Here is a 17,886-nt window from a genome sequence, read left to right on the forward strand (position 1 = left end):
ACTGAGCTGTATACATATAAAAAGGTGTCCTCAGGGGCCAATGGGAGCATCTCTTTTCTCCTTTTCCTGTCTCTGTATCCTTCACACGCTGTTCCCACTTTGCCTGATTTCCAGTGTCCACTCTGGCTCTTTCCCCCCCATCACCCTGTCATTTTTCTTTCAAGTAACTGCCCCATAGGTTTTACCGAAAGTATAGGAATTCTTTCTTTATAAAACCTAGAACACATTGACAGGTAAAATTAAGTAAAAGATTAGATACCTGGCAGTGTCATAAAGACAAGAATTCTTAAACCAGGCTTTATGAATTTTCTAAAAGTGTGTTTATATTGGTGTGTGTGTTTCTATTTCATTGGGATTTTATTCTAGAGAGCGGAGTCCATAACTTTCATATCCTTAGAGGAATTTATTTAAGCAAACAAACAAAAAGGTAAGAATAATAACTTTAGAATGAATGAGTTTGGGCCTACCCAGTGCAAGGGTTAGTGAGATTAGTAAGCCTCTTGTGTCTTGAGTCCTCTGTACCTTTGGAAGATAACATTTTATTTTATTCTACTTTTTTTTGAAGATAACATTTTAAATGTCTCTGTTGTAGTGTATGACTGTTGTTTGTGGTTAATCCATTTATACATGTCAGCTCAGCACCTGGCACTTGTAAACCTTTGGTCTTCTATTTTGTATCATAGAGTTTTAAGAATTTGAATGCACTTTAGTTTGCTTTCAGATTAAGTATTTTTAATGCTTATTTTTTAATAAAGTAGTTAAAAGAATCTTTGGATTCCTGTTGTCAAGTCCCTAAAAAGTTACTGTGGCAGAGAAGGATAAGGGTATTCAAAGCACACGGGAAGAATACGGATATCCTGGGTATCCCGTGTCTGACGGCCGGGCATCCTAGTGTGTAGCAGTTTAACCACTGGGCACTGTAGCCATGCAGTCCTGTCTCCGCCTCCTTCTACCAAACGACCTGTTGAGTTTCCTCACGGAGCAAATGAGAGTAGTAAACCTGTTTGTTAAATCAGTAAAAGACTTAGAAGTAGACGTGTTTGGGCAGACTCAGAGCCCCCCTCACCCTGGGACGGTAAGGGTGCAGGTTTCCTTGGGGCGCAGGTCTCAGTAAAGGGTGGGCGATGTCATGATGTTCCGAGGATTAAAAGATCAGAATGGTGCTGTTAGTCATCGCTTGTTATGTCTGTTAAATTATAATAATTTTCTTTTTTATTTCTACCAAGCCAAACTAGCGAGACGCAGTCAAGAACGAGACAATCTCGGCATGCTGGTCTGGTCACCTAATCAGAATCTATCAGAAGCAAAACGTAAGTTTTAGAACACTTTCATTTTTCACCTTTCTTCTTTAAAGCAAAGTTGTTTTTTTGTTCTTTGTTGTTTTTAAATGTTTATTTTTGAGAGCACACAAGCGGGGGAGGGGCAGAGAGAGGGGGACAGAGGAGCCAAAGCGGGCTCTGCAATGACACCAGCTAGCCCAATGTGGGGCCTGAACTCGCAGAACCGTGAGATTAGGACCTGAGCTGAAGTCGGATGCTCAACTGACTGAGCCACCCAGGCGCCCCAGACAGTGTGCGTTTCTTTACTGTGGCCTGTCATAAGGACTTAAATTTTTTTTTTTCTTCTTAATGTTTATTTATTTTGAGAGAGAGTGTGAGCAGGGGAGAGGCAGACTGAGAGAGAGAGAGAGAGAGAGAGAGAGAGAGAGAGAGAGAGAGAGATGGTGAGAGAGAATCCCAAGCAGGCTCTGGTCAGCACAGAGCTGTCAGCCCCGATGTGGGGCTCGATCTTACAAACTGTGAGATCATGACCTGAGTTGAAATCAAGAGTTGGACGCTTAACAGACTGAGTCACCCAGGAGCCCTAGGGCTTAAAATTCTTAACCAGTGGTTTCATAATTTACTTTATCCAAAATGCTGTACAGGCTAATACTGGAGTAACTAGGAGGAAAGGCTCAGAGTGGAAAGGAAATTATAACGTGGTGTATAACTCCCCCAGCTGGGACTTTACAGATCCGTACATTTCTAATTGGAGGGGTTACAAAGGGCAAGAATATGTCATTGGAAACAGGCTTTATACTGTAAGACTTCAACTTAACTAGAAGAACTTGTGAATTGACTCTTTGTTTTATGAGTTTAAAGTTGTATTGGGATGAATACACTGAGCTACTTTGGATTTTATTGGGGAGCGTTGGGGTCCTATAGTTACTAGTAATATTAAGTGTATATTCAAAGTTTGCTTTTTCAGCTTTTCTGTTGCCTCTGCTCAAATAATATCAGCAAAAATAATTTTGTATCAGACATTGCCATAAGTCTCTGGCAGTTTCAAATTTTTTCTTTTCTTTTTAAAAAAAAATTTTTTTAATGTTTATTTGTTTTTGAGAGAGCAAGGGAGAGCACAAGCTGTTGAGAGGCAGAGAGAGACGAGGACAAAGGATCCGAAGCGGGCTGTGTGCTGGCAGCAGAAAGCCTGACACAGGGCTTAAAGTCATGAACCAAACTGTGAGATCATGACCTGAGCTGAAGTCGGACACTCACCCGACTGAGCCACCCAGGTGCCCCCAAAGTTTTTATTTTCTTCATAACTTAAGGGTGAAGAAAAACTGAATCCCCTTTTGGAGAATTTTTCAGTGGGGGTTCATAGGTAGAACTTATGGGGATTTGTAAACTTAGAAATCACATGCAAAGTTTTCTGGTATGTGTTCATTTTTCTGGAGAAGAAGGACATTGGATTTTCAGAGGGGTCTTTGACAAGAGTCAGTGCTCTGAAATGGGGTTGGACTTGGAAAGTCACCAGTGCTAAATGTTATCAGGAAACTGTTAAATTGTGAGTGAAGGCTCAAATTCTTAGGCTTTGATCAGGATTTCCCGAAGTGTGTTTTCCGGTATTAAAATAAGTGTTGATAGGTTTCCACTGCCAAATGAGTGTGAGAGATGATACATATTAAATAATCTCTTCTTGTGTATTCGGTATCCGTGTCAGCATAGTCAGGGTGCAGAGAGCTCATATGGTAGAGAGACATGTTTAAGTTTGACCAAGAAGGATCTTTTTTTTTTTCCTTCCCTTTCTTTTTCTTTTTCTTTTCTTTTGTATAGTACCCTCCATGGAACACGGGAAGTTCAAGTACTCTTAGTAATGGTGAATTTAGCAGTAATAAAATAATCTCAGTCTGATCTGATTTTAAGAGTATCTTAATTTTGCCTCTATCAGGCTGCTGCTTAATGAGTTTATAATGAAGAACAGAATAGCAGAAGGAAGGGTATTGGCATTTCTGATGTCTTTGCTGTGCTGGGGAGGACGTTTTAAGTATTTCCTGTTTGTTTATTTCCCCTTTGAGCCCTTGCATTAACTTAAAAAGCAATCAGTTCCATTTTTGAACATGTTCTTTTTAACAGAAAGCTGAAATCTTCCTCCCTGTAATTTTTAGAGCTTTGTTTTCTTGAACTCTGCTACAGAAATCTTCCAGATGAGTCTTTTGGATGTTCCGGCCATCCCACCTCCTTTACCGTCCTAGTCCAAGTTCAGCCTGCCTTGTTGCTTTGGGTTTTTTCTAGACGATTGGCTCTTTGGGTGTCTCTGTCTCTTGCACTCCCAGACGTTACAGTTGGTCACAGTGTCCATTTGAAATGTTGGTGCCCAGAGCTGAATATCCAGAATCATGAGCATTTGTTGAGTCTTTGTGCCAAGCACTGCATTAAATGCATTCACACTTCACAATAACTCGAGGACGTTTTTGTCCCCCGTTGTACAGTTGGCGTTCCACAAGTCAAAGAGGTTTGGGAAACTGACACAGTAAGAGGTTGAGCATTATCTAGGTTTGCTGAGGTCGTGAACCCTGGTTCATGCTCTGAGTGCCTCTCTCAGGGAGAGCTCATTAAGTCTCGGGGTTCTGTATTTCGGCCACTGTCCTTTTGTTACTTCAGTTCACCATTGATCAGTGCCTTTTGCTCATGTATTACCTCTTGACATCTGTGGAGTCAGAATTTAATTTTTATATTTTCTCTTTCTTTCTAGACCTAGAAGAAAAGATAAGAATATGAAGTTAGTAGATTTTTATTTTTTTGTTTTGTTTTTTTTTTTAATTTTTTTAATGTTTTTTTTGAGAGAGAGAGACACACGGAGTGTGACTGGGAGAGGGGCAGAGAGAGAGGAAGACACAGAATCCAAAGCAGGCTCCAGGCTCTGAGCTGTCAGCACAGAGCCCGATGCAGAGCTCGAACTCACAAACCACGAGATCATGACCTGAGCCAGTCAGATGCATAACCGACTGAGCCACCCAGTTGCCCCAAAGTTAGTAGATTTTTAAACAGTGCTGTTGCCTAAAATAAATTTGTGGTTTTAATGTAAGCCTTTAAAATGACTTTTAAAGCCAGTATACAAGTTAACATTCACGTATTGTTGAAAGTTCAGAAGACACAGAAACTTACAAAGAAGGAACTGCTCACACAGTATTTCATTACCCAGGGATAAGTGTTGTTAAATGCTCTGGGATTTTTTCCAGTCCTCTTTGTTTCCTCTTCTGTCCTATAAGGGATATGATGGTGTTTCTCCATGTGTGGGTTTGTCTGTGTCTCTGTGTTTTCCCGAATATTGACTGGAGCTTTTCCCACACTGTGAGATAACCATGCGCTGTTCTGTCATCACATGAATATGGAAGTGTATCTACCCTTCTATTGAAAGTGTATTGTTTCAGATTTGTTGCCTGTTGTAAAAGAAAGCTGTAGTAAAATACTGAATCCTAGAGCTTTGTCCTCTTTTGTTTTTTGTTTGTTTTTATTGCGTTTCTAGTATTTTCTTAAGATAGAGCTCTAGGAATGGAATGTGGGTTAATGGGAACTTGCCAAACTGCTCAAGTGTGAGGATGTGAACATGACGTGGCATCTTGATGTGAGTTAGGTTCCTCTTAGTAGGCTCCCACTTGTGGAGCTTTGGGAATCATCTAGTTCTTGGCTAGTCATCTAATCATAGGCCTTAAAATGTGATTGAAGTGTGATTGCAGACACGTATACATAATTTTTTCCGTTTGCACACCTATCATTCCCCCGCAACTCCCTTCTCCACAGTATAGTGTCACAATAGAAGTTTTTTCTACTTTCCTTTCTTCTTTATTTTCTTTTTTTTTAATTTTTTTAAATTTTTTTTAACTTTTTTAACTTTTTTTTTTTTTTTTTTTTTTTTGAGACAAAGAGAGACAGAGCATGAACGGGGGAGGGGCAGAGAGAGAGGGAGACACAAAATCAGAAGCAGGCTCCAGGCTCTGAGCCATCAGCCCAGAGCCCGACGCGGGGCTCGAACTCACGGACCGCGAGATCGTGACCTGAGCCGAAGTCGGACGCTTAACTGACTGAGCCACCCAGGCGCCCCTCTTCTTTATTTTCAAAGACTATGAAAGTCTTGGCTGTCCAACATTGATTCTGACTCTGTGTAGATAGGAGATTTGGAACATGTATAGATGGCTAGCAGGTGTCCCTCGTCTGAGGATGTCTGCAGATCCCTGGTTTTTCTTGTGTTTTCTTTCTTCTCAAGTGGCTGTTTAGATAGAGCTGTGCCTCTTAGGGGTACCGCAAGTTTACAAAAGTATTTTGTGGTTATTAAAATAAATGCTGTTGTCAAAATTTCACACAATACAGAATGTATAATGTAGACACTTAACGCCCTCTCATAGTCACTGTGTATAATATATATGCTTTTCCTAATATTTTTATACATATTAATTAATATATAAATTTTTTATCACAAAGTATGAGTTCAACAATTTGTTCTTGACGGTATATCTGGGACTCTGTTCTATCTCAACACATTTACTATTGCCTAGTTTTTAAATAACAGGTATGGGTGTCCCATAATTTGATCTTCCTAAAAAACTGAAGTATGGTTGATACACAGCGTTGTACTAGTTTTCAGGTGGACAACACGGTGATGTGACAACCCTGTACACTATGCTCACGAGTGTAGCTGCCACCTGTCACCATGTGGCGGTGTTACAGTGCCACACTTGCACTGTCCCTTTCATTCCTGTGACTTCCTCATTCCATAAGTGGATGTTTGTAGTATTTCAGTTCTTCTTTCTTTTTAAAACTTACTTATCTTTTTAAGTTTTTGGCGTTCATCACCACAAGTGCACTGCTTGATCCCCATCACCTAGTTGACCCGTGCCCCCACTCCTGCCCTCTGGTAACTGTCAGTTTGTTCTCTAGAGTAAAGAGTCTGTTGCTTGGTTTTTAAGCTTTTTAAAAAAGCTGTAGGGAATGTTCTCATTTCCTTAGGATAAATCCCTAGAAGTAGAGTTCCTAGGCTAAGGGGCAAATGAATTATTTCTTGTTATTTCTTTATATTCTTTTCATTTTCAAAAATATATGTAATGTTTAGAGCAGTTTTAGGTTCACATCCAAATTGATCAGAAAGTACAGAGATTTGGGGTGCCTGGGTGGCTTAGTCGGTTAAGTGTCCGAGTCTTGATTTTGGCTCAAGTAATGATCTCACGGTTTGTGGGATTGAGCCCCATGTCGGGCCCTGTGCTGACAGCCCAGAGCTTACTTGGGATTCTCCCTCTCCTTCGCTCTCTGCCCCTCCCCCATGTATATTCTCTCTCTCTCTCTCTCTCTCTCTCTCTCTCTCTCTCTCTCTCTCTCAAAATAAGTAAATAAACTTTGAAAAAAGAAGAAAGCACCAAGCTTTCCCAAATACTTCTGCCCCCACAGTGCACACCACCCCCCGCCATCCCCTACCAGAGCGGTGCACTTGTCGTAATCGGTGAACCTACGCTCATAACATCGTTGTCACCCAAAGTTCATAGTCTACATCAGGATCCACTCTTGGTGTTGTGCGTTCTGTAGGTTTCGGCACACGTTATCGTGACACGTATTCACTATTGTAATATCGTACTAAATCCTTTCCCTGCCCTAAAAATTCTCTGTGCTCTGCCTATGCGTCCCCTCCCAACCCCCTAACTCTTGGCAACTACTGACCTTTTTACCGTCTCCATAACTTTGCCTCTCTCAGAATGTCAGAGAGTTGGGGTCCTATAATGTGGAGTCTTTTCAGAGTGGCTGTTTTGACTTAGTAGTACGCATTTAAGTTTCCTCCATGTCTTTTCCTGGCCCGTAGCTCATTTCTTCGTAGCGCCGAACAGCATTCCCCTGTCTGGACGGCCCGCGGTGTGTTTATGCGTTCACCTGCTGAAGGACGTCTTGGTGGCTTCCGAGTTCGGGCAGTTACGAAGGAAGCTGTTGTAAACATGTATGTGCAGGTGTTGGCGTGGATGTAAGTTTTCGGCTCCTTGGGCTAAGCACGAAGGAGCAGGATCGCTGGATTGTTTGTTAAAGAATACGTTTAATTTTGTAAGAAATTGCAAGACTGTCTTCTGGAGTGGCTGTGCCGTTTTGCATTTTTGCCAGCCGTGAATGAGAGTTCCTTGTAAGTGTGTGGTGGTGTCGGTGTTTTGGATTTTAGCCACTCTAAATAATACGCGTATAGTTCATGTTCTTTTAAACTAAAAAGCAATAGGTACGTACAAGATAAAATCTTCTATGTTCTGGGTGTCTGTTAGTCCTGACGCACTTTTTTTTTTAATGGTCATATAATACAGGTGTTTCATAGTTAAGCATTTCTAAACAGTGTTGTAGTGAACATCATTGAAGTGGGGTTGGTAGGTCAGATGGTATGCACTTTTTAAATTTATAGATTTTTTTCTACATTATAGGAGTGTTCCTGTTTTCTAAGACATCTCCAGTACTGGGTATATTAATTTTTTCTTTCATTCTTTTTAATGTTTTACTTATTTTGAGAGAAAGAGAGTGTACAAGCAGGGGAGGGGCAGAGGGTGGGGGGAGAGAGAGAGAGAATCCTGAGCAGGCTCTTCGTTGGAAGAGGTGGGGCTCAAACTCACGAACCTTGAGACCATGACCTGGGCCAAAATCAAGAGCCAGACATTTAACCAACTGAGCCATGTAGGCTCCTCTTAATTTTTTTCTTTAAAAAAATTTATTAATAATTATTGTTAAAAAAAATTTAATGTTTATTTTTGAAAGAGAGACAGATTGTGGTTGGGGGAGAGGCAGAGAGAGAGGGAGACAGAATCTGAATCTGAGCTGTCAGCCCAGAGCCTGACGCGGGGCTGGAACTCCTGAACCACGAGATCATGACCTGAGCCGAAGTCAGGTGCTTAACAGGCTGAGCCACCCGGGTGCCCCTTCAATAGTTATTTTTAATTGTAGTAAAATACACATGATGTGAAATTTACCATCTTAACCATTTCTTTGCTTCCAAGTAAATTTGATTGTGAAGTTATAACAAGCAAATGAAATACGTTGGTTTGTATTTCCATCTTAACCATTTTTAAGGGGATAGTGGTCTTACGTACATTCACATTGTTGTGTACCCAGCCTCCAGAACGCGTCTCATCTTGCAGAACTGAAACTCTGAACTCATTAAAAAAAAAAACCCAAGCCTACATTTCCCCCTCCCCCAGCACCTGGCAACCACCATTCTGCTTTCTGACTTAATGAATTTGACTCCTCTGGGTACTTCGTTTGGTGGAATTATACTGTTTTGGTGACTGGCTTGTTTCACGCGACAGAAATGTCCTCAGGTGTCATCCACATTGTCGCCTGTGGTACCATTTCCTTCATTTTTATGACTGAGTAGTTCTTCCTTGCAAGGAAAGGCCACATTTGTCTCTCGTTTACCAGTGATGGACACTTGGGTTGTTTCCACATTTTGGCTGTTGTGAACGCTGCGGCTGTGAACATGGGTGTGCAAATATCTCTTCGAGACCCTGCCTTCATTTCTTTTGGGCGTATACTCAGAAGCGGGATTGCTGGATTTGGTAATTCTAGTTTTGAATTTTTTAAGGACCTGCCGTCCTGTTTTCCACAGGGGCTGCTGTCATTTTATATTCCCACCGACAGCGCGTGGGGTCCAGTATCTCCACATCCTTGTCAGAATTACCATTTTCTGCGTGTTTTTTTTTAATAGTGGCTATCCTAATGGGTGTGGGGTGATACCTGATTGTATGGGAATATTAATTGCTTTTTAAAGTTGGCTGAACTGACAGAAAGGATTTCATTAATTATTACTAAGGTTGAGCGTCCTTGTATTTTGAACTTTTAAGAAAGTTTATTTATTTTGAGAGAGAGAGAGAGAGAGAGTGCGAGAGCGAGCACATGTGAGTGGGGGAGGGGCAAAGACAGAGGGAGAGAGAATCCTAAGTAGGCTCCACACTGTCAGTGCAGAGCCCGACACAGGGCTCGATCTCACTAACTGTGAGATCGTGTCCTGCACCAAGATAGAGTCACTTAACTGCCTGAGCCTCCCAGGCACCTCTGTATCTTGACTTGTTAATTCTTCTGTACATAGCAGTCAGGCCTTACCTTATGTGTTGTTTGGTTTGTTTTTTAGAATTACATGTAGTTAAATTGATTAATCTTACTTGTGGCTGCTCGCATACTGTCATGCTGAAGAAAGCCCTTCCCCCACATATTACATACTGCGCACACCTCTGTTTCTTCTGCCCTCCCCTCCTCCCGCCTCTCTCCTCGTTACATCATTGTTCTATCTGGAACTATTTCATTCTTTCTCAAATCTTCACTTAGGTTAAACTCGTGTGTGTACTTTGGTCTTTATCTGAATTCTTGACTCTGTTTCATTGACTGATCTGTTGTTTCCTGATTTGTACCATTTTTATTCTTTTCAGTGTTCCTGGTTGATGTATTTATTTTTCTGGGTGAAGTTTAGGCTCATAGTTTCAAGCTCTCTCCAAAAGTATCTTGATTGGGGTTATCTGGAATTTGAGTTTGTTTAGTGAGCATTGGTTTCATTCACATTTTTATTGAGCGCTTTGTGTGCTTGGTAGTGTGTGGCAGGAGTGAGGGAGTCAGGAAGCTTATGTTCTAACGGAGAAAGAAGGGAAGATGAACCTGTGAACTGTGATTTATGTGTATTTCCTCTACTCCGGCTCTTCTTTTTTGGATGCAAAAAACTTGAGGTCTAGAAAAGTGAGGTCAAATGCTTAAGGAACCACAGCTTCTTAGTAGCCAAGTTTGGGCTAGATCTCTGGTCTCCAGATGGCATTTATTATACACATCTGCCTTCATATGCTGCTTTTCTTAATAAGCTATGATTGCATTCTTAAAGCATTACTGATACTAGACTAGCTGCTCTGGGCTGTGTCTGAGTGAAACTTCAGCGAGAGCTACGACCTTTGGGGTATGCCTAGAAAATGTGCCTTGTAGAGACGCATTGCATATGGAGGAAATATAAATAATTCCAGGTAGCGTAGAGGAGAACAGTATGCTTTTATTATTATTATATATATATATAGTATATATACTAAATAATATATAGTATGTAATAAATAAATAGTATATATATTAAATAATTCTGGAAAATTGATGAAACAATGGCATGAGATTTAGGGGACACAGGAATGAATGAAGGTTGAAAAGTGGTAGAATCTGGAGGTTGGCAGATGGTGAGAGAAATGGAAAAATGTTCACTAATTGGAGATGAGGACAGTGGAGTCTCATTTTAGCTTCCAGCACCTCCTATGGGCTGTTAGCATCCCTCCCCCACCCCACCCCACCCCCGCCGTGGGACCCAGCAGAAAGCCCTACATTTTCCTGGATAGAAACAGGGGAAGTATTGGAAACAGTTGACATTCTGGGTAGAATGTTGAGGAGGGTAAGAGTTGGCTTGTGGGCCAGGTGCATAAGTGTGCTGCAGACCGGGGGAAGGACGCCTGTGCGCCTGTATTTGTCCGTGTACGAAGATGCAGGGAGAAAATGCAGTGCTCTGTTTTGGAGACCTGCCTGGCTGCGACACCTGTGGTCCTTGGGGAGGTGAGAAGCCTTGAAACTGTGCCAAGTCTCTTGACAGCCTTGTGGTTTAGTGGAGAGCCAGGGCTAGAGGCAGTGAGTGTCGATCCATTCCGGGTGAGAGAAGTTGATGCCCTGAAGGCTGTTGCTGTTAGAGGGAGGCTTGATCGAAATGTGGCAAGTCAGGGGCGCCTGGGTGGCTCAGTCATCCGACTTCAGCTCAGGTCGTGATCTCATGGTTCATGGGTTCACGCTCCGCATGGGGCTCTGTGCTGACAGCTCAGAGCCTGGAGCCTGCTTCGGATTCTGTGTCTCCCTCTTTCTCTGCCCCTCCCCTGCTCGTGCTCTGTCTGTCTCTCTCAAAAAATAAGTAAACATTAAAAAAAAAAAAAAAAAAAGTGGGAAGTCAAATTGGCAGTGTCGGAAGTGTTTGAACTTGCTCAAAGGAGATGGAGATCATGGGAACATGGCGTAAGGGGGGGGTGCGGGGGGCTTTAATAGGCCTTTAAGTAAGCAGGGCACTGTCATATCTGGGCACGCCTGCACCCTTCCGTCAGTTATTCCACGCGTGTGCATGAAGATGCCTATGAGTCACTCTTGTTTCTGTGATAGGACATCATCTCCCTGTCGGCTTTGCTCCCTGGTCACCATTGTGAGGTACATGGTTGCCCCCCTCTGCTCCCACCTGTGAGCACCCTCCCCACCCCATTTCAGGCTGCCCTCCCTTGGTCTGCACCCTAGATGCCCGCCCTGCTTGCCCCAACCTAATGGCTTTAGGGCAGCCTCCTGTCTGGGGCCGCCGCTGTGGGTGCAGTACACGGTACCTTCGTATTGCCCTCTTGTCCCTGCCCTGACAAGTACACCCAGCCAGGGCCTGGACTTTGTGTGGCAGAGCAGCTGAAAGTTAGCAAAACCAAGTGGACATGTTGGTAACGAGAAATCTCAAAACTTTTTTTTTTTTTTTTTTTTTTACTAGATAGTCTTGTTTTCTTTGAAATGTATACAGTTAGGCCAGACCTCATTCCCAGTCTGGTTCACTTTACTGTGTTAATGAAAAACAAACAAACAGAAGTTTGCCAAAGCAAGTGCAGTCAAATGTAATACAAAACGGTGGCCTGAGAGCACAGTTTAGAAGGCAGTTTTAGGAGAGAGGATAGGTCAGGAAAGGGGATAATCAGAGCATGACTTTTGTTGTTTGACTCTCTTTAAGGTAGGGCTTGGCTGTAGGAGGTGAATTGGAGCCAGAGGGCAAGCCAGCGTACAACTGTGCCCACTGTGGGTCGCTTCCCGAAGAAGCAGATTTCCTAGACTCAGCGGCACTTGCCTCGGGTGTAGAAATTTGCAGGGTAACGTTGGCTATTGGGAATCCGGAAAACAGATGGTCCCGCTCATTTATGCATCGCCTACTTTATAGGTTATGTATAATCAGTGCTTTTGCAGTTATTTAAGTGTTTGATTGCATTTTGCTTTTATTTTATAAAAATGAGGAGAAACTGGTACCGTGGTAAGCGCAAATCTCCATGTTAAAATTGACATAGATGGAAATCATTAGCTAATGCCAGAGACCGTCAAGCTGGATGTGATTTTTGAAGCTAGTTGACTATTGACTATAAAGAAAAAAATTAACACCTACAACGTGCTAGACATACAGAATTTAAAGATGTGTCGAAAAGCAAAGTCAAATTAGAGATTTTTTAAAATTTCTTTTTAATGTTTATTTTTGAGAGAGAGACAGGGCAGGAGTGGGGAAAGGGCAGAGAGACAGAGGGAGACACACAATCTGAAGCAGGCTCCAGGCTGTCAGCACAGAGCCCGATGTGGGGCTCAAACCCACGAACCGTGAGATCATGACCTGAGCCAATGTCCGATGCTTAACCGACTGAGCCACCCAGGAGCCCCAAATTAGAGATTTTAAAACAAGTTGTAGCTTTCTTGGGATGAGAACCTTCTTTGGAGCTGCAGCACACGCAGGCGCTTCTCTTAGGGCATTTGAGTTCAATCCACATTGTCAAGATTATATCGTGTGTGAAAGTTTCATAGATACAGAGTACATTTTTTAACTTCCAAATAAATACATAGTACATGTCAAGAATCACTGTTCAAAACATTCCAGTGGCTTTCCAGTTCACTACAGTGTCAGAGGACTGGACAGTTGGCCACAAGGCCCTACGTAGACTGAGCCCACTCCTGAGCCTTTTCCATTCCTTTGTCTGGAATATTCTTTTCCCAATGTCCACATGGCCCTCTCCCTCAGTTCCTCCTCGCTGCTTACACGTCCACTGACAGAGAGGCTTTCCTTGACCACACTGTGAAATGAGAGTACTGCCTTACCTTGCTTCGTTTCCTTCGTTTTATTTATCGTCGTCCGACATGGTATTTTTTGCTTCGTCTCTCTACTGAAAACTGATGAGGAACCTGGTGCGTGTGCTCCGTGCTCCGGCAGTCCTCTTGGCACGTGGTGGGAGCACGGTAAATACTCGTCCAGTGAATGAGGAAACGATGGGGTTGTGGACACTGCCCTGTGTGAAGACTTGCAAACGCAGGCTTTCCGGCTGTGTGTTCTGCATCTTGGTCATCTGGAATCCTCCAGCGTCTTCTTTGCCACCCGCCTGATGACCGTTCGTTTGCTCGGTACATATTTGAGAGATGTGTATGCGCCAGGCACTGGGGGAATACGAGAGTGAACAGTCTGACAAATCCCTGTGCAAGTGTAACTCACAGTCTGATGGGGGACCTGCCCTGGTAAATTACAAGGTCATCGCCAGGAGGGAAAAGTGTACTTAAAATTCGTGCCTGCTAGTTCTTTGACTGGAATGTGTGTGGGGGTAGGGGTCGGATCAGCACTACTGGCCTTAGTTCTCAGTTTTTTATAAAGAAATGGCTTTCAGAGAGCTTGGTAATTGGGATGTGAATGTTTTTTTAATGTATGGACATTATTTTTATCATTTTTATTCTTATTTATTTAGAGTTAGGTAAAGTGGTAAGAACTTACTAGAAAAGACACAGCTGGGTTTACAGACTATGGTTGAAGCCTGCAGTTAAAAATTAAGGGTTACTGCACCCTTTCATCATATCCGTGTGTCTTATCATCATCCTTTTCTTTTAGACTTCAAGAATTTCCTCTTGTTACATTATAATTTATTCTTTCTGTTCACGATGGACATTTGCTTCCAGTTCTTTATTGTTACAACTGCTACTGCTGGGAACTTTCTTTGACTTAGTTCTTGATATCCATTCGACATGTAGATCCTCAGCTGTGAGGTCAGTGCCAGAGTATTTCCCAAAGTGGTCAAACTGGTTCATACTGCTACCAATAAAGTGCAGACTTTATCTGCTTCATGTCCTTGCCAGTAATTGCTTTCGTGGGACTTCTACATTTCAGACCGTCCAGCGAGTTCAGCACTGTTCTCATACCAAGGAATTTTGCTACTTTTGTTAAGTGTGATAGTGGTATTGTGGTTCTATAAAAAACATGTCCATATTTTTAAAAAGTTGTGTATTGGGGCATATATCTGGCTCAGCTGGAAGAGCATGCGACTTGATCTCTCAGGGTCGTGAGTTCAAGCCCCATGTTGGGTGCAGAGGTTACTTATATAAAACATTAAAAAGATGCATATTATATATACGTGGGGATGAGATAACTGGGATTTACTTAAATTCTTGAGCACAATGTAAAGCACATTTTGGGATCAACTGGCCAGATTGGAATACAGACACAGATTATTGTTTAAATGTTGAATTTACTGTTCTGTGGTTATGTAAGAGAATAATACACCTACTCTTTGAAGATACAGGCCAAGGATTTAAGAGTACGGAGGCATAATTATGACACTCTCCAATGGTTCAGAAAAGAAATTACATATATACATACAAGTTTGTTTTTATCGTTAAAAATAGCCTGTAATTCCTATACCCATCACGTGGGTATAACAAGTATTAAAATTTTGCTTCCATGTCCTTTTTCTATGCTTCTGTGCACTCTGGTTTTAAGCACAAATAGGTCATATTGTAAATAATAGTTTTTCAACTTTAATTTTCTGATAATTAAACATTAGACTGAGTTTTGATCCCTGAATAATATCCCATCATATAGCTCAATTTATTTCACCATGTCTTCATTCTTGAATGTTTCTATTTTTTCAGTTTTCCCCTACTATAAATAACAAATGAGTAAGCAGGAATTTATAATGTCCTTTTCCAGTAGAAAAGAAAGCCTTCCTTGATTCTGCAGATCAGGTTTCCCAGTTAAGTGTGTTCAGAGTTCTTTTTCTCTGACGCCTATGACAACTGGAGTTAATTATTTGTGTCATTAGTTCTCAGCCGTCCAGACTGAGCTCTCTGAAGGCCGACTGTTTTAATCTTAACTGTATAAGCAGCACTGGGCACACAGTCGGCCTGAAAGATGCATTGAATCCGTGGAGGAGGGTTAAATGCAAAATAGAATACTTAAATATAAAATACCACCTTTTTGCACACCTGCTTTGAAAACTCCAGTTTCTTTAACTGGATGAAAGTTCCCCCACCCCTACCCTCACCCCCCAAGATTCAGGCATTGGACGTAGTAGGATTTACAGCTTTGGCGGAAAAACCTGCCCACTCCCAACAAACACGCCATTCTCCCCCGCCCCCTATTCTCACTACAGCACTGTGCAGTTTAGCCTCCGTTTTCAGGGCTCGGGAAACCTGGGCCCACAGAGGGGAAGCGACCTTGCATCAGGTCGTGCTCCTGCGCACTTCCTAGAACCCAGCCTCCCTCTGTGTTTCCCTTGGCCTGTTCGTCTCACTTAGTTGTGTGCCCTTGTACACAATGGGTTGTACTGAGGGAGGGACCATTGTAAGTACAGGGCGGCGGAGGCAGGGTTAAACATAGGCCCCTGTAACTCAAGGCTTGTAGACAAGCTGTAAGGAGTCACTAGGATTTGCGGGCTCGTAAACCCTTCTTCTGACCACCTCCGCCTTTCCCTGCCCATAACTCCTCTGCAGGAGGTGGGCCTGAAATCAGTAATTTAGAAGAGAATCACTTTGTATAGTCACTGAAAGGAAATATTTTTGCATGATTGAAATTCACAACTCACAAATTCGCAAACCTCCTTTTATATAGTAATAATATAAAGAAGCACATTTCTTCCTATGTCTGTGGTCCTGATATTGTCTGATCTTTTTAATACCCAAACTTAAAGATTTTGTGCTTGTTGAAGTGCTTTTTATCACATTAAAATGAAGAATGTTACCACACTCGTGTTCTTTACCTTAATATAATGCTCTAATTCACCAGTTCTCAAAATCATCTGGGGGCATTGTAAAAGCAAACCAGAACATCTAGAGTGTAGTCGGTTCTTTCCTTGATCAGGTGTGTTCACTTCCTCAGAACTCACCGAGCTGTGCCTTATACGTGTGCCTTTCCTCTACGCCCATCATGCTTCCTAAAACCGATGTATACATCCACACACATACGTATACACACATAAACACACATATGTGCAAACACATGTTTGTGTACAAAAGAGGGTGGAGCGCAAGAGTTAGTACTTCAGAGAAGTTTCTTGGCTGGTTCTCCTGGGTCAGGGCTAGGAACCACTGGCCTGGCGGACATACAGCTCTAATGGGGCTGGAGGACTGGGTTTTTCTCCATAAACTGCTTCTGTGGCTCTAGAGTGCAGTCTGCCTCGAATGGAAACTCACAGGTGCTTATGAAGGAATTCATTTCAGTAAGATTTTGCTTTTGTGTATTTTGGCTCCTCTGCTGCCTTGTGAAGGGTTAGAACCGGACGTCATCTCTTATACTTTTGTCCGACAGATGAGGAAATGGGTTTAGCTTGTAAGCTCCTAACGGAAAGCAGGGACAGAGGGCTCCACTGTTGCCAGCCACGAGCTTGTGAGTGAATCCGTAGTGTCTCTTTGCCCCCTCTTCTGTCCGGGAATGTTGCCTTTAGTTAAGACAGAGGCAGACCTTGTCTTGGGCATTGTTCCTTCTGCTCATACTGTACAAAGGGAAACACCTAAGAGAGCAAGTGAAGTTATTTTGAGTGCACAGGTGCCTGCTTAGGGACATGGTCGTCAGGCAGGTTGACTTGCTGGGAGAGATGCATGAGAATAGTGCATCGCTGGACTGATTTATTCTTCACCGTAGGCTTTGGGCATTTTTAAGGGAAAGGTGGTTATTGTTGTAATTACAGCCAGACGTCATTCTAGTGACGATCCATTTTGAAAACACAAGAGATCCTATCTGTGTGGTTCTGGAAGGCACACAAGTGTATGAGAACTGGAGTAAAGGTGGAGGCATGTACTTCCCTTTTCCTATTGCAAGTTTTTGTTCGTTTTGTTTTGTTTAGAGAGAGTGAGCACATGCTCCAGGAGGGGAGAAGGGCCAAGGAAGAGAGGGAGAAGCCTTAAGCAGGCTCCGTGCTCAGCATGAGGTCTGACACGGAGCTTGATCCGGTGACCCTGGGGTCACGACCTGAGCCGAAATCCAGAGCTGGACGCTCACCCGACTGAGCCACCCAGGTGGCTCTTATTGGCTAAGTTATTTTTTTAATGCAGCACACAAAATGTTAAATTTAACATGAAAAAAAGCTTTTTTTAATTACTCATAAAATGTTTGCCCTGGAGCCAGTTTTAAGACCATAATAGTCAATCCACTCTTCTGCTGATGAGGAAAAAAGGAGTAGAATTTATCTGCAGTCATACAAAGTTGATACTGGTTGGAGGGGGAATATAGAGGTAGAGATTAGGTAGGAATAGGTGCCAGAAACTGAATTTAAGTAAGTGTGGTTTGGTGGGGTATTTATATATATATTTATATGTTGTTATGATGATGATGATCGTATTTATATATATATTAATGTTTACTTTTGAGAGAGAACGAGTGGGGGAGGAGCAGACAGAAAGGGACAGAGGCTCTGAAGTGGGCTCTACGCTGACAGTAGAGAGCCCCATGTGGGGCTCGAACTCATGAACTGTGAGATCATGACCGGAACGAAGTTGGATGCTCTACCAGCAGAGCCACCCAGGCGCCCCAGTGTTTATATTCTCCTTTCCACTTGATCAGATTGTCTGTGAGACTGAGTTGGAT

The 17,886-nt window shown here is 42.5% G+C and overlaps 1 protein-coding gene across 3 annotated transcripts in view; it reads left to right on the forward strand.

The window, feature by feature from the left end:
* The window catches only part of RCOR1 (REST corepressor 1), a 129,349-nt gene that overhangs the window by 79,711 nt on the left and 31,752 nt on the right, over positions 1–17,886 (forward strand). For all 3 annotated transcript variants that reach the window (XM_023256081.2, XM_045060562.1, XM_045060561.1), the window contains one exon: positions 1,227–1,310. In XM_023256081.2, coding sequence (XP_023111849.2) covers positions 1,227–1,310 — 84 coding nt within the window. The remainder of the gene's footprint in view (positions 1–1,226; positions 1,311–17,886) is intronic.

Source organism: Felis catus, chromosome B3 (genome assembly GCF_018350175.1).
Source record: "Felis catus isolate Fca126 chromosome B3, F.catus_Fca126_mat1.0, whole genome shotgun sequence".
NCBI classification, from domain to species: Eukaryota; Metazoa; Chordata; class Mammalia; order Carnivora; family Felidae; genus Felis; species Felis catus.